The sequence below is a fragment of the Hippocampus bargibanti genome, linkage group LG18 (assembly GCF_051943395.1).
Source record: "Hippocampus bargibanti isolate YZ-2025 linkage group LG18, ASM5194339v1, whole genome shotgun sequence".
Classification (NCBI taxonomy): Eukaryota; Metazoa; Chordata; class Actinopteri; order Syngnathiformes; family Syngnathidae; genus Hippocampus; species Hippocampus bargibanti.
The window spans coordinates 15,549,793-15,564,244 of NC_142751.1; the positions used below are offsets into that span (position 1 = coordinate 15,549,793).

Sequence of the window (14,452 nt, forward strand, 5' to 3'; positions counted from 1 at the left end):
CCTTGAATTGCACCTCATTAAAATATCAATTCCATGTCGTTTTTGCATTTTTTCCCCCACTTTTAAATTATCCTGCGGGCCTGATCAAACCACATTGGGGGCCGTTTCTGGCCCGCGGGCCGTATGTTTGACACCGGACGCGCTAAGCTATTACGTACGCTTGGACGGAGCGCATGGGTGGCTTGGATGGGCTTTGGTTGACAGAACGTACGCGTGCAATCCGGTATGTTGATGAGCAAAGCCATGGAATCATCACAAAAAAAGAAAGAAAAAGAAAGCAAGCAAGCAAGCAATCCCTTTCCACCAGACTGCTGTTTCGCATATCTCCAAACACGCTTGCATGACCCTATTTTATTTTGTTCTTTCTGAGAAGCATACAAGTATTCACGGGAGCTCAATAATTTACGCCTGACCCCGTTGCTCACTTGCTAAAATGCACAGCCTGCTAAGAAATACACACAAAGCATCCGAGCGTAGCTTCTTTTTTTCCAGTGGTTTCCTGCAATCTAGATCCACACATGCAGGCGAGTCCATTTATCTTAAACAGCGGCAGTTTGTCTATCATCCTTGGCCATTTGGGAGTTCAGATGATGATGATAATTAGTTCATAAGCCGAATTTATTGTAAAAAAATCGCATATATTATTAATTTTTTTTCTTTACATACTTCCCCTTTGTCATGCGGTGTTCCGCAGGGCTCAATTCTGGGGCCGATGTTGTACTCACTATACCTGCTCCCATTGGGTTCCATCCTTATTTCCAATGACAAAAACCCTGGCACTGGAGTGGACACATTTATTTTTAATTTTTAATTTTAATTTTTTGTATTCTTTGTATTTATTTTTTGTATTCTTTGTATTTATTTTTTGTATTTGTTTTTTTGACAATACCTGACTTTATCCAACGAGAAATGCGGCGAAGATATCATTTCGGAGCGCCGGCGTGTTTAAAGCCGAAGGGCTTGGAGCAAATAGTTGACACGAAGCAGAACAAGAGCTGTCATGTCACCTGGAAGCGATTGCTTTTGTTTGACATCTTCTCCAACCCCCTTTTGCATTCGCTGATGCCCTTTCAGCATCATTCACCCGACTAACGCTTCCCCCGATTTGCAGATGCCATCAAGAAAGATAAGTCGCAGTGAAAAAAAGAATTAAAAAACCAAACCGCCTGTGAGGAAACGCACTGCAGGGGGTGAAAAAAAATTGAATTAGCAGGGGACACCCCATGAAGTGATGTGGAATTAACAGATCTTCTATCAGCATGTGTCTTCCCTGAAGGCTTCCGCTTGCCTGGCCTGGATGGAGCTAACAAATAAATACATAAATAAAAAATCTAATAAAGAAATAACATGAAAGTTATACGAGGACACTTTGAGTCGTGCCCCCCCAAAAAAAATCGTAAGAGATCAGATGACTTCAGGGTCACGGCGCTTTCGAGTAATCCCCTCGGGAGTCTCCTCATTTGCAATTGATTGTCTAGATGATGATGAGGAGGAGGAGGATGAAGATGAGGATGGACATTCAGAGAAACATTTACATTTGGATTGATCCGTTTTAAAATTTGGGTCACCAAGAATCTGGAACCGATCCCAGCTTACTTTGGATAAGAGGAAAAGGCTCGATTTGTCTAAAAAAAAAAATAATAATAATAAAAAAATGGAGATATTGAGGCCTACAAGTAGTACAGCGTGGTTTCAAATTAAAATGTAAACACTAGACGATCACCTCCTTGCCAGCGATTGACAATGAGGCGCTCTAAAGCGGTCCAGCCAGTGCCATGATATCAATGTACAAGACTCACACCGTATTTTCTGGTGTATAAGGCGCACCCCCAATGAATAGTTTATTTGCAAACTTGTTCCATATATAAGGCGCACCTACAATGAATGAAAAAAAGTTAACTATGTTACGCAAATACGTTTTCCAAATTCATTCATTCATTTCTTTATTTATTCATTCATGTATGTATGTAGGTAATTATTTTTTATTTTTTTATTTATTATGTATGTATTCATTTGCTGTATTTTCCGGTGTATAAGGCGCACCCTCAATGAATGGTGTATTTTCAAACTTTGTCCGTATAGAAGGCAGACGGGAGTATAAGGCGCACCTAGTAAATGCCACAGTGCTGCCAGTTCCATCTTTTTATGGCTATTAAGAGAGTTTGGGTCAATCGTCGGAATTTGAAGAGTCTCGTTTGATGCCATTTTTGTTCCGACCTTACCCGCGCTTCCATTTTCCTCCCGCAGCGCCCCATCTTTCAATACGTCTTTAAATGCGCATGTTGAAAAGCTGCCAACAAACGTGAGCAGGACCATTTGCTTGAATTTCATGTCCCTTTCCGTGCTCTTCTAAACGCCGTCGATACGCTCGCTATAAATATGTCGCTGGCTCATCTTCGGGGGCTCAACTGTGGCTGATTCACATGTTGCATGAACACACAGCGCGCAGAGGGAGGGGTCGAAGGGGTTGCTATAGAGACCGTTCTCTTGCAGGTATGTGGATGTTACAAAGCAACATTTAACGTAGCGTCCGTTTAGGCACTGAGCAAGACGACGATCGAGTACCTCAAAGTATGGCAAAACAGGAACGAGTTTGACATTTAGTTATTTATTTTAAATTGAATAATGATGATCTCACATTTGCTCATGACATGAATGACAAAATGCTCCGAAATGAAACCCAGTACAACCTAGCCATCATGAGCAATCCCAAACCATTGTGGGAGAGACACGAATGGGTTAAAACTGCCAACACCGGGACACGTGGCAACCTAATAGCAACCAGGAAAAGCTCAGGTTACCAAAAACAAAACAAGAAAAAACGGATCATGTCAACACTCACTACGTCCACTACACACACACACACGCAAACACAAACACACATTCCTGTTTCAATGGTTTTGTGAGGTCCGGATAACTCCAGATAAAGGAGTGAGGACCACCGTTGCTGATAAGTTTAGAGAAGAACTAGTGTTCCATTTGAACACTAAATGTCACCCCATTTCCCAGTTTAACTTCTTTAAAAACAAATAAATAAAAAGTGGACTTGAAAGTGAAATAACAGCAGGCGTGAGGTTTCTGAATGGGTACATTCATAGTGCTCACCCCTGTAGTGAATTTGGTTAAAATGTCATTTTACTTTTTGTGGTATGAACTTTTTCCTCTCATTAACCACGCACACACACACACACACATAAACACACACAGTGAGTAAAAAGTTTGTGTATTAGAGTGAAATGAAAATACACACCAAAAATCATTTTGGGTGAATTTGTGAGGACCTCACCGAAACTTTAACAGATGCATATATAGACCCTCTAGAAGCCTTTAGAATGAAAAACTTGTGAGGACCGTCCAAAAGGTCCTCACTTGTCAAAAATGTCCTCACTAGGTATGATATAAAATGTTAGTGGTCCTCACAAGACTAGGCATACAAACACACAGACAGCAGATCAATTTGTTTGACGGGGGGGGGGGGGGGGGCATATAGTTGACAAACCTTTCCAACCCAATCACGTCACCTCTCTACATGATCACAAAATGAAAAACTATATATAAATATGATTCCATCTGAAGACAAACCCCACCCCCTTTTTCTTACGCCCACACACACACACACACACACACACACACACACACATCGCACACACCCACTCTCCTCTAAACAGGTGGCCGGGCTAAAGTCAAGAAACACAAACGCCGGCTATTTCCATCTCTCCTTCCTTCCTTCCTCGTGATGTCCCATGTGTTCAGGTTGCTCCCGTGCAGCCGCCAGGCTATGCTAACCTAACCCTTCAGTACTCTATATAGGAAGCAGCCGGATGAAACAGTGACGCGTAGCAAGCAGTGAATAGACAAGCAGAGAAAGAAAGAAAGAAAGAGAGAGCTGGCTTGATATTTACCGCGTGAGGCTAACGGCGGCGCATGTTGACGGGGTGTCGCTTTCCTTCTTTGGGTGGGGAGTCGTCACACGGCTGCAGCATGCAGCATCAGCATCAGCATCAGCATCAGCATGAGCGGCATCGGTGGCAGCTTCGGGGCCTGCGTCTTTTTTCTCCTCCCTTCCTCGCTCGCTCTCTCGCATTCTCTTATCTCCGCCTTCTCATCCACGCACACGAGCCCGCACCCTGTGCAAGACCCTCCCTCCTCTACACCCTCCCTTCACTCTTCCACCCGGTGCTCAATTTCCTCCCCTTCGTGCTGTTGAATGACAATCAGACAGCCTCACCGGGGTTTTTTTCCGGATGTAATATGCAGCAAATGGAGAGTTCTGAATGTACTGATTGGCTTCCAGTTGTTAGCCGCGACGCTAACCGAGCATCATCTCCATGGATGCCGCATTCGCTTTATGGGCTTACACACACAAAAAAAAGGCGTCGTTCACTGATGAATCTCCGCCGTGTTATTAATAGAAAGAAAATCCAAAGCAGTCTCCGGATTTGGGATGGCGGTGGTCTTAAAGGACAAGCGACGCCTAAGTGACATCAGAAAAACCTTTAAGGGCATCGAAAATAGCCAAAACACGCAGGCTGATATTTTTGGTCAAATGCAAAACACCAATAAAAATGACGAAAAGTGGCCCAAAACTGCCACAAAATGAGCTCGAAACTGGGCAGATTCAGAAAGTCCCGCCCCCTTGTTCGTGACGACACGCCAGGATACTCCTTCACAAACTGCCTTGCTCCAGAATCAAAACAATGGCTTCAGATTGGGAGAAGATGTTTTCTTGTTACTCGTCTAGTTACGCACGTCGTCTGGCAGTGAATGAGTTAAAAGCGACAAGAATTTTTATTCCTCTGCAAAGAAACAGCGTTCATTTCAGCGGAGGTATAAAGAGATTTTAGCATCACCTAGTGGCAGGTCCAAGTACTACATTAAAATGCAATATTTACTGTACGTGCTTGTCACATACTGGACAGTATATTCCCACCCAATCATCTATTTTGAAAGAACAAATGTGAGAAAATATGAGTAATGGTGCGAAAGCGTTTCAGGGACACGCCGTGCGTCAGCCAGAAATGATTGACGGAGAAAAGGCGGATCCGACCGGCTCAGCTTTTGACATCCGTGTCAGCCATCAAGCTGTCACTCCCCCCTCCCGCCCCCATCCGCCCGCCATTCAGGGATGGGCGCGTTGCCAGGGGCGACCGTTCGCACGCCTCGCCATCCCAGACCACCTGGGAGAGGCGTCTCCTAGCGATGATCGGACAGCGTAAACAATGCCGAGGAGCAGCTGCGCACAATGGCCGCTCCAGCATCATTTGATCCATATCTATAAAGAGGCGAGCGCTTTAGGAGGCGTCGCTCGTACGGCGACAAAAGTTTACCAGTTTGCGGCAATGTTGCCTTTCTTGGCGGAGAGCGGCCACTTGGCGTCTCAGAACTTCATTTCGCTCCTCCGGGAGGTGAAAGACACTCGGGCTTTCGGTTGAAAGGCATGAAAGTGCCGCCGTTGGCTGAAAAAAAAGAAAGTTTTGACAACGGGTGACAACTAACACATGGATGACAGGATGAAGGGATGGATATTAGGATGGATGCATGAATGGCAGGATGGATGGATGGGTGAATAGATACATGGATGAATATTAGGATGGATAGATCATCATGTAAGGAATGCTTCCACATTTCAAGTAAAGGTTCTCTGTATGGGATTTATCCGCCATGCTACTAATCCCAATCTTGACTTGGGGAGTCATTTCAATAGATTGTCCTTTCGCCATCTGCTTCGTGAGTGAGTGAGTGAGTGAGTGAGTGAGTGAGTGAGTGAGTGAGTGAGTGAGTGAGTGAGTGAGTGAGTGAGTGAGTGAGTGAGTGAGTGAGTGAGTGAGTGAGTGAGTGAGTGAGTGAGTGAGTGAGTGAGTGAGTCCCACACTTACTAGCATCCCATCTGCACTAAGGCTCATTAAACCTTGGACAAATTGCCACGGTAAGCCCCCTTCCTCTTGCGATGACCCATCTCTCTTCTTTTTGCCACAAACTATATCGATAGCCAGCCAACCAGCTAGCTAGCTAGCTGGTTGGCTCCAAAATGTGGCACGTGATGGAGATTATGTGTTGTTTGCGAGGCGACGAGGCTCTCTCATCGGCAGCTTTAATAGCGTGCCGAGTGTGTGCAAAGCTGTAGCTGGCTGCCAGGCGGTGTGAGCAAACACACTTGCAATGGCTTCACATCACTCTCACACACACACACACACACACACATTCCTGTTTCAATGGGTTTGTGAGGTCCAGATCAGGAGTGAGGACCACCGTTGCTGAGAAGAACTGGTGTTCCATTTAAACACCAAATGTCACCATTTCCCAAAGAAATAAAAAGTGGACTTGAAACAGAAATAACAGCAGGAGTGAGGTTTCTGAATGGGTACATTCAAAGTCCTCGCCCCTGTAGTGAATTTGGTTAAAATATCGTTTTACTTTTTGTGGTCTGAACTTTTTCCTCTCATTTCTGACGCACACACACACATAAACACACACAGTCAGTAAAAAGTGTGTGTATCCAAGTGATATGAAAATACACGCCAAAAAAAAATCATTTTGGGGTATATTTGTGAGGACCTCTCTGAAACTTTAACAGAGGGATATATATATAGACCCTCGAGAAGCCTTTAGAATGAAAAACCTTTTTTGACAAGTGAGGACCTTTTGGCCGTTCCTCACTTGTCAAAAATGTTCTCACTACATACTGATAAAAATAGTACCCTACAAACGTGTATTCGCATTTCATTTCCCTTGGCTGGGCTCCATGTGTTGAGATTATGGTGTTCTCATATTTTCATACCCAAAAAAATAAGTCATTCTTGTGATATAAAGAGAAAAATAATGCGCGCATTATCATAATCCCTGCGAGCGCGTTGCAATGCCAGGCGTACAATTAACATTAAAAAAAATAGGATCTGGAGGTCGTAAGTGTGGGTGGTCGTAAGTCGAGGCGGATGTCGTAAATTGGATGTTACCTGTATGCTGTGGGTCCTGGAATTCCAGTGATAACGACAAAAACTCTGGCGTGAGAGTGGACATTTTTTTTGCAAGTCTGGCAGTGAAGGAGTTAATTGTTAGCTCAGTACCTTGACGTGTTTGTGCTGAAGGCCCGTGTTGCCGGCGACGATGGTGGTTAGCTGTCTCTGGATCCACTGTAACTCCATCCGGGAGTGCCTCAGCAGCTCTTCCACATTAACGGCGGATGTGTGATGCCGCATTCTCACCTGCAAAATACGCGGTAAAAAATATACGTGCGTGCGAAAAGCGTCATCGCAAGTCCGCAAGAAGCACATGGTCTTTGATTGATGCAAATAAATGCCGATTCTGTTACATCCGGGTTGTTTGGATTGGATTGAATTAGCCTTCATTAGTCGAGTAAGGCATCCACAACTGTGTCGCCATCTTGAAGTCAAAACAACAAAAAAACGAAATAACAAATGGGAAACACTTACTGTGTACCCCCCTGCCCGTCTCAGCACGATGGGGGACGGAGCTTTCATCTGCTCTGCCCCCAAACTCTGGAACTCACTGTCGCTCTTTCTCGTTTCTATTTATAATTGTATTTTATTTATTATACTACCAATGCTTGTCTGTGACTGTAAAGTATCCTTGAGAGCTTTGAAAGGAGTTTAAAATAAAAAGTATTATTATGATGATGATGATTATTATGATAGAAAAGCAACATACAGGAGCTGCCGTCAAGGCAGTCTTGAAGTGAAAACAACAACAAAAAGAACGAAATAACAAATGAGAACCACTTACTGTGAGAATTCCTGCGTCTTGTTCTCCTAAAAACGCCTAACTTGCGCTCTTTCGGGTCGATGGCAAGCATCGGTGACGGCTTCCATCACTTTTTTATGGCTTGTCTGCGTTTGTAGAAGCTGATTGAAGACAAAGATGGGCTGCCGTACACCAACGCGTTCCACTGGGATTATGTAACAGAGGATTAACTTCAATCTCTCCATACAATCACTAACGTCACGTTGACTAAATCCCACTTTCAAACATTTTTTTTCTTCTTGAAAACGGGCAGCGCATTCGGAAGCGTAAATTATGAAAATAGGGCGTTGATTGGCGGGAAGTTGTAAATCAAGGAAGAATGGGAAATCGCTTTAGCCATTGTCTACTCTAAACTAAAGTTTACTCCATTTTGCATAGCATCAAACAAGGAATCAAGGATTAGCCTTGATTAGTCTGACAATGGAGAAATTTACATTTCACAGCAGCAAAGTGAGGAAAGGAAAGGAAGAAGTAGAAAAACGAACTACAGGAGCTGCTGTAAAGGCAGCCACTCTCGCGGTGCCATCTTTAAATCAAAACAACCGCAAAAACCTAAATAACAGCCAGCTAGCTGTCCGCTAGCTTGCTATCTATTTGAGTTACTTCCGGGTTGAGTGAACGCTGGCGCGTGTAGCTGCCACTGCTCACCCACAGAAAAACTGATCCTGTGACCGTAAAGTGACCTTGAGTTTTGAAAGGTGCTTATAAATACAATGTATTATTATTAGTAGCTATCTATTAGCTATCTAGTTAATGTGCTAAGTAGTATAATGTTAAGCTAGCTAGCTATTAGCTATACAGCTAGCTCACTAGCTATCTATTAGCTATGTCCTTGAGAGTTTTGAACGGCGCTTATCAATACAATGTATGATTATTAGTAGTAATAGCTATCCATTAGCTAGCTAGCTATCTATTTGAGTTACTTCTGGGTTGAGTGAACGCTGGCGCGTGTGGCTGCCGCTGCTTATCCACAGAAAAACTGATCCTGTGACTGTAAAGTGACCTTGAGAGTTTTGAAAGGCGCTTCAAAATGAAATGTATTATGATGATGATTATGATTATTATTAAAAGTAGCACTTTTCCCATTTATTTACGCAATTGTGCAGTCATGTCATGTTTCATAAAAGTGGGAGGAGTCAGAGAACACGATATAAAAAAACCATCTTGAGACTGTGATGAGTTGTGTAGAAAAAAAAAAAATAATAATGCGTATTGTTGAGGCACGTCAGCATGTCCCCTTTTGGCCTCTTAGAATTGTTTTGCAATCAACCCGTAGAAATTCAACATTGAGCGGTATCGAACCGACGGCTCTTTTATTCGAGACAGAAATGCTGTCCCATCACATCTTTTGCGCCGTTCAGCAGCTGCGTGGCGCTTTGGAACTCCAGTGGGATGCTCTTGTTCAATATCTGCTTCAGGTTTCGCTCCATCAGCTGAGAAAAAAGGTTGATTGTGTCAGTGTTGCTGATAAAGTTTTGTAAATGTTACGAAAAACATCAAGAACTGTCAATCAAAAGTGTGCTTCAAACGCTTCCATAACATTAACTCATTCACGAATGTTTACCGAGTCATGTGAGATGAAAAAAAAAACGAGTGGACAATTTCTATTCATATTTCATATTAGCTATCGAGCTAGCTTGCTATCTATTAGCTGTATAGATAGCTACCTAGCTATTTGAGTCAGGAAAGATATTAGCTATCTATCTATCTAGCTAGCTAGCTATTAGCTGTCCAGCTATCTATTAGCTAGCTAGCTAGCTTTCTATCACTTTGAGTTATTCCGGATTGAGTGAACGCTGGCGCATGTGGCTGCCGCTGCTCCCCCACAGAAAATCGTATCCTGTGACTGTAAAGTGACCTTGAGAGTTTTGAAAGGCGCTTACAAATGAAATGTATTATTATTATTATTATCTAGCTGACTGGCTGGCTACCTAGCGAGTTATCTATTAGCTATATATCTATCTAGCTAGATAGCTCGTAGCTAGCTAGCTATGTAGTTGGCTAGCTGTATATCGTTCTAGTTGGCTGGCTCGCTATCTATTGGCTATCTATTAGCTAGATAGCTAGTTTTCTATCTATTTGAGTTATAAATGAAATGTATTATTATTATTATTATAAAACTCAATACAGTTTGAGTGATAATGACAAAAACCCTGGCACTGGAGTGGACACATTTTTTTGCACGTCGTCTGGCAGTTAATGAGTTAAAAAGTGAACATAGACACTATTTGACACATAGAAAAATACATCAAAAGACGTCAATCACCTCAAAAGTGGTGATTTCCAGCGCCTCACTGATGTCGTCCTCCTTTTCTGACAATGGCGTGTTGATTAGCATGGCGGTTTTGGCCACATCTGGATGGTAATGTCTCTGCAATGTCTGTATCCAAAGACTAGCGTTAATATTCCGATGGCATAGCGTGTACGGGAATACGACCTTACGCACCTTAATTTCCCAGAGGCTACTTTCTAAGGCATGGCACTGAGCGGGATCGTCCTCCTCCATCACATATGGATCCTCAAAAGAATCTGTCGTTGTGAAAGACATCTTACTGGTAGTATCGGCCCTATATATACATGCCTTCTGTCCAGACGTGGCGGTGCCGGACTCTGCTTTGATTGGTCCCTGCTCTCAGGTTGGGGGGAGCAGAGGACTACTCCCTGCGGCTCCCCTGATTGCTTCTATTGTCCTGACTCACGACTGGCCCAATTGCCCTATTTGCTCTGGTACCACCTCATCAGCACAACTAATCCTATGTTGCCTAAGCAGGCTGTTGTACGAATGATCCAAATTGAACCTCACCCCACCATATCGGTTTAGTGAAGGATTTTGCTGTTTATCGGTTTGAAATAAGCAGGAATATTTGTGTTGCCAAAGGACTCTGTAGCTTTTCAGAAACTACTGCAATGTAAGGTACTGCTACTCCTCTCCTTTTTGTATCGTCAGAATTTTTGGTTTCGTTCCCTATTCTTTCCTTTTGACATTTAAGCGTGGGTGTATAAAACCTACCATTTTCTGCGCCGGGCTTGTGAATGAGGACCCGACAGGATGGGTGGCGGCGAATCAGGTTGTAGATGAAGGGTAGCACGATGAGGAGCCCTGTGGGCGGGGCTGTGAGGGCTAAACGGGCTAGCCGTTTAGCAAAAGCGGCCACCAGGTACACCGGCAGGTGGCTGGAGTTGAAATTGTCGACGGAGGGTTTTAGCGCAAGAGCTTTCGGCAACGTGGCGTGTGAAGGCCTTACCTGGATGTGAGGAACAGGTTGGCTAAATGGAAAAAACGGGCTTTGTACTTGACGTGGAAAATGGAAGGTTCCAGGAGATTATACAGTTTCTTGTAGAAGTCGGGATAATTGCTGAAACACATCAAAACCAGGAAATGTACCGTATTTACCGTAAAAGATGACCCTGCACCTTATATGTCAAGCAATATTTTACCCCCATATAGAAGTAATAGCTAATAGATAGACAACCAACAAGCTAGCTAATAGATATCGAATAAATAGCCAGCTAGCCGGGCAGATAGCTAATAGATAGCCAGACAGCTAGCATACAAAATTCATTGGGGATGCACCTTATACGCAGGTGTACCTTATACACTGGAAAATATGGTAAATTGATTCCAACACGATTTGGGTGAGAAATATAAATAAAATATATATAAGTTGCCCTATTTGCTTTTGGGTTATTCAATTGAGCATTTGTGTCCATAAAATGTTCTGATTCATATTGTACTTGAATTTTTGAAAACTTTCCGACAACAAATTGATACGAGTGCATCATACTCACAGGTTGTGCTCATGCATGAGGACAAAAAGTCCATTGAGGGCCAACAAGCTGATGGCTCCACCTTTTGAAAAATAATATTCATATCACGCTTTCAATCACGGGGGCTACTTTCAACAGTAAGCATCTAAGACAGGGGTGTCAAACATATGGCCCACGGGCCGGAACCGGACCCCCAAGAAGGTTTGATGAGGCCCGCAGGATAATTTAAAAGTGGGGGAAAAAATGCACAAACGACACGGAATTCATATTTTAATAATGTGCAATTCATGGATTGTCCACCAGGGAGCAGAGTGGTGCTGTTTCAATCAACGTAGAAGAAGAAGATTTTTTTTTCAACCGCGGTTTCAACACCCTCATTCGCCAAAATATCAGACTCATCACAGTCAAAAATATGACTGCAGCAATTCATCAAGTTTGACGAATTGCTGGCGGGTCAACTTTCACCCAGAGACGAGAAGTCAGTGAAGCAGCAGTAAAAACCAGCTATCTAATTGCTAGCCAAATAGCATTAGCATCAAAGCCGTATTCCGACGGTGACTTTAAGACGATGCATGTTGAAGGCAGCTGAACCGACAAGCGACACGCTTTTGCCATTATTAGCCTGACGAGGAATACCATCGCAGAATACACCAAAACTTATGAAAAGATGTGATATTTTGTTTATTTATAGTATGTATGCTATCATTTTAATGGTCCGGCCCACCATGTGAAATGAGTTTGACACCCCTGATCTAGGGGTTGGTGGGGACGGCGGGCTTGACCTACCGACATCATAGGCGGCGGTCAAGAAGTCGATCATCAACGTTGGCTTACTCATGTAGGGCAAAATAGCATCATGGAGAATCACCAAGACCTTCTTGTACAAACTAACCGGCAACTAAAATAACAAAAAGAGATGAGACGGTTCAAAAGTGTTGTTGTCATCGATGTGCATTTTAGCGAGCGATTGACGTTACCTTATACTTGAGGAAACCAAGCCACATCCTCTCAAAGGTACGCTTATGTTCCTGCCGTGAGAAAAGAACAGGAAATTCTTTCAGACAAGTCCGACATATGACGGGATCATTCAAGTAGATTTTACGTACAAGTAGTTTGGCAGCTTTCCAGTCTTCGTGTTTGACTGAAACAAGGGAATACAAGTTCATCGGTGTCCTTTAAATGACATTAAAAGCAAGCTGTCTCACCTTCCTGTTTGACCATAAAGTTGGAAAGTTCTGACTCCTTCTTTGGCATACTGATGTTGGACAACAGAGTGAAGACATTGTGTTGATAGACGGGCATGACTTCCTGGAGAGAAAAAGAAAAACAGACAAATTAATAATAATAATCATAATAATAAAAACAATAAAAATACTAATAATAACAATAATAATAATACATTTCATTTATAAGCGCCTTTCAAAACTCTCACTTTACAGTCACAGGCTACGTTTTTCTGTGGGTGAGCAGCGGCAGCCACACAGCGTTCACGCAACCCGGAAGTAACTCAAATAGATAGACAGCTCGCTAGCTAATAAATAGCGATCGAGATAGCTAATAGCTAGCGAAGTGAAGTTCTTAACAGGTGTGTTTACAATGAAATACAACCTTTTACTTTTTGTTAAGAATTTATCTCAAGTGTGATTCAATTCAGTTATTTTTAAAACGTTATTTTCCACATTTATTGAATTTTAGAGCACCTCATGAACCTTATGAAAATTGACTTTTTCTCGCGATATTGACCGTAATTATATTTTTAATCAACACCCCCCTGCCTCCCGCACATTCCTGATATTGCTTTCTCAATATCAGGAATGACATTAACGGTAGTCTCGGGGAGACACTGAAAAGTACTGTAATCCGTGGCAAAGTTATCTTACCCCTTTGTGTTTTTCCATAACCTGGCCAAGGTTCTCACGGATGGAACTCATGACGTAATAGCGGATATCATCCATCTCCAGGAATTCATGGAACCGAGAGATCAGAAGAGACTTGTCCATCGTTTGGGACAGTAGTCTGTCCACTACCGCCTACACAAAATAGATATGAAATTGAGCTCCTTCTCGAGGAAATAAGCAGAGATGAGTATTCCCGAATGAAAAAAAAAAAAAATACTGTAGTACCTGCATGAGTTCCCTGGGGAAACTGTAATGTTCACTCCAGTCCAAGTCCTCAAGAGGATGTTGTCCCTGTACCGCTGCGAACTTCATCAAGCAGCACAAACAAGCTTCCTATGTTTCAACAAAGGGTTACCAAAAATACTCCAATGATTTCCTTCATCTGTAGTCGGTTTTGAGCTAATTCACCTGGACCGCATGAAGTTCGTGGCTGAGATGTTCAAGCAGCATCTCCACGCAGTTGTTGTAACGGTGTCTCATAAACATATGGTATTTATCTTCAGCACTAAATTCTCCTGGTAATGACATGAATATGAGTTGGAATTATAAATCGTGTTTTGTGAGTGTTTTAAGCCTCCACACGCACGCGCCTACCACCGAGCGCGTCGTCTTCCGATGTCAGTTTGCCTTTAAATAGCTCCTTTCTTTCCAACAGTGTGGAAAACAATTTACTGCACGCCTCGACAGCCGTGAGGACATCTTTCTCCCTTTCTGACTGCAAGAAGCCGCGAAGGTGAGTTGGAATAACAATGTGATTGCGTCGTAGTGGTGTGTTTATACATACCTGAAGAAATTCAAATACGTCAAAAATGTCATTGGCGTGTTTTTTGCTCTCAAGCATTTGATCGATTATACTATTTAGGTCAATTTTTGACGTTTTAACACTTGGTTGAGATTTTGTTTCCAACTTCACGTTTCGCTTCGTGGAGGCCGCCATGTTTGTTTGTGTTTGTGTGTGTGTGTGTGTGTGTGTGTGTGTGTGTGTGTGTGTTGAGTCGGGGACGGTGGCTGCTTCTTCGTCGACTTAT

The 14,452-nt window shown here is 43.0% G+C and overlaps 2 protein-coding genes across 9 annotated transcripts in view; both read right to left on the reverse strand.

Annotated features, from left to right (window-relative positions):
* The window catches only part of LOC148884938 (RIMS-binding protein 2-like), a 28,869-nt gene extending 20,972 nt beyond the window's left edge, over positions 1–7,897 (reverse strand). For 5 of the 8 annotated variants that reach the window (XM_089020426.1, XM_089020427.1, XM_089020430.1 and 2 more), the window contains exons 1-3: positions 7,741–7,897; positions 7,065–7,202; positions 5,328–5,456 (exon numbers count right to left, since the gene is read on the reverse strand). In XM_089020426.1, coding sequence (XP_088876552.1) covers positions 5,328–5,456; positions 7,065–7,196 — 261 coding nt within the window. In that variant the 5' untranslated portion in view covers positions 7,197–7,202; positions 7,741–7,897. Of the gene's footprint in view, positions 1–3,902; positions 5,064–5,327; positions 5,457–7,064; positions 7,203–7,740 lie in introns of those variants that run through there. The other 3 variants (XM_089020432.1, XM_089020431.1, XM_089020428.1) reach the window with 2 other exon arrangements.
* A 1,037-nt stretch (positions 7,898–8,934) lies between these two features.
* noc4l (nucleolar complex associated 4 homolog) lies at positions 8,935–14,402 on the reverse strand. The gene is made up of 15 exons (XM_089020439.1): positions 14,209–14,402; positions 14,019–14,139; positions 13,833–13,939; positions 13,650–13,757; positions 13,407–13,556; positions 12,732–12,834; positions 12,633–12,667; positions 12,504–12,554; positions 12,313–12,424; positions 11,548–11,608; positions 11,004–11,114; positions 10,769–10,932; positions 10,205–10,287; positions 10,025–10,138; positions 8,935–9,191 (listed from the first exon to the last, which is right to left on the reverse strand). The coding sequence occupies exons 1-15, from the start codon at positions 14,359–14,361 to the stop codon at positions 9,072–9,074; spliced, it is 1,593 nt and encodes a 530-aa protein (XP_088876565.1). The 5' UTR covers positions 14,362–14,402; the 3' UTR covers positions 8,935–9,071.
* Between the last annotated feature and the right edge of the window lie 50 nt (positions 14,403–14,452).

Excerpts from the sequence above, each read along its gene's own strand:
- noc4l (XM_089020439.1), bottom strand. The coding sequence starts at position 14,361 with ATGGCGGCCTCCACGAAGCGAAACGTGAAGTTGGAAACAAAATCTCAA. Across the intron at positions 13,557-13,649 it reads TCCCCAGGGAACTCATGCAG|GCGGTAGTGGACAGACTACT; the intron begins GTACTACAGTAT and ends TATTTTGTGTAG. Across the intron at positions 12,555-12,632 it reads GGAAAGCTGCCAAACTACTT|GAACATAAGCGTACCTTTGA; the intron begins GTACGTAAAATC and ends TTCTCACGGCAG.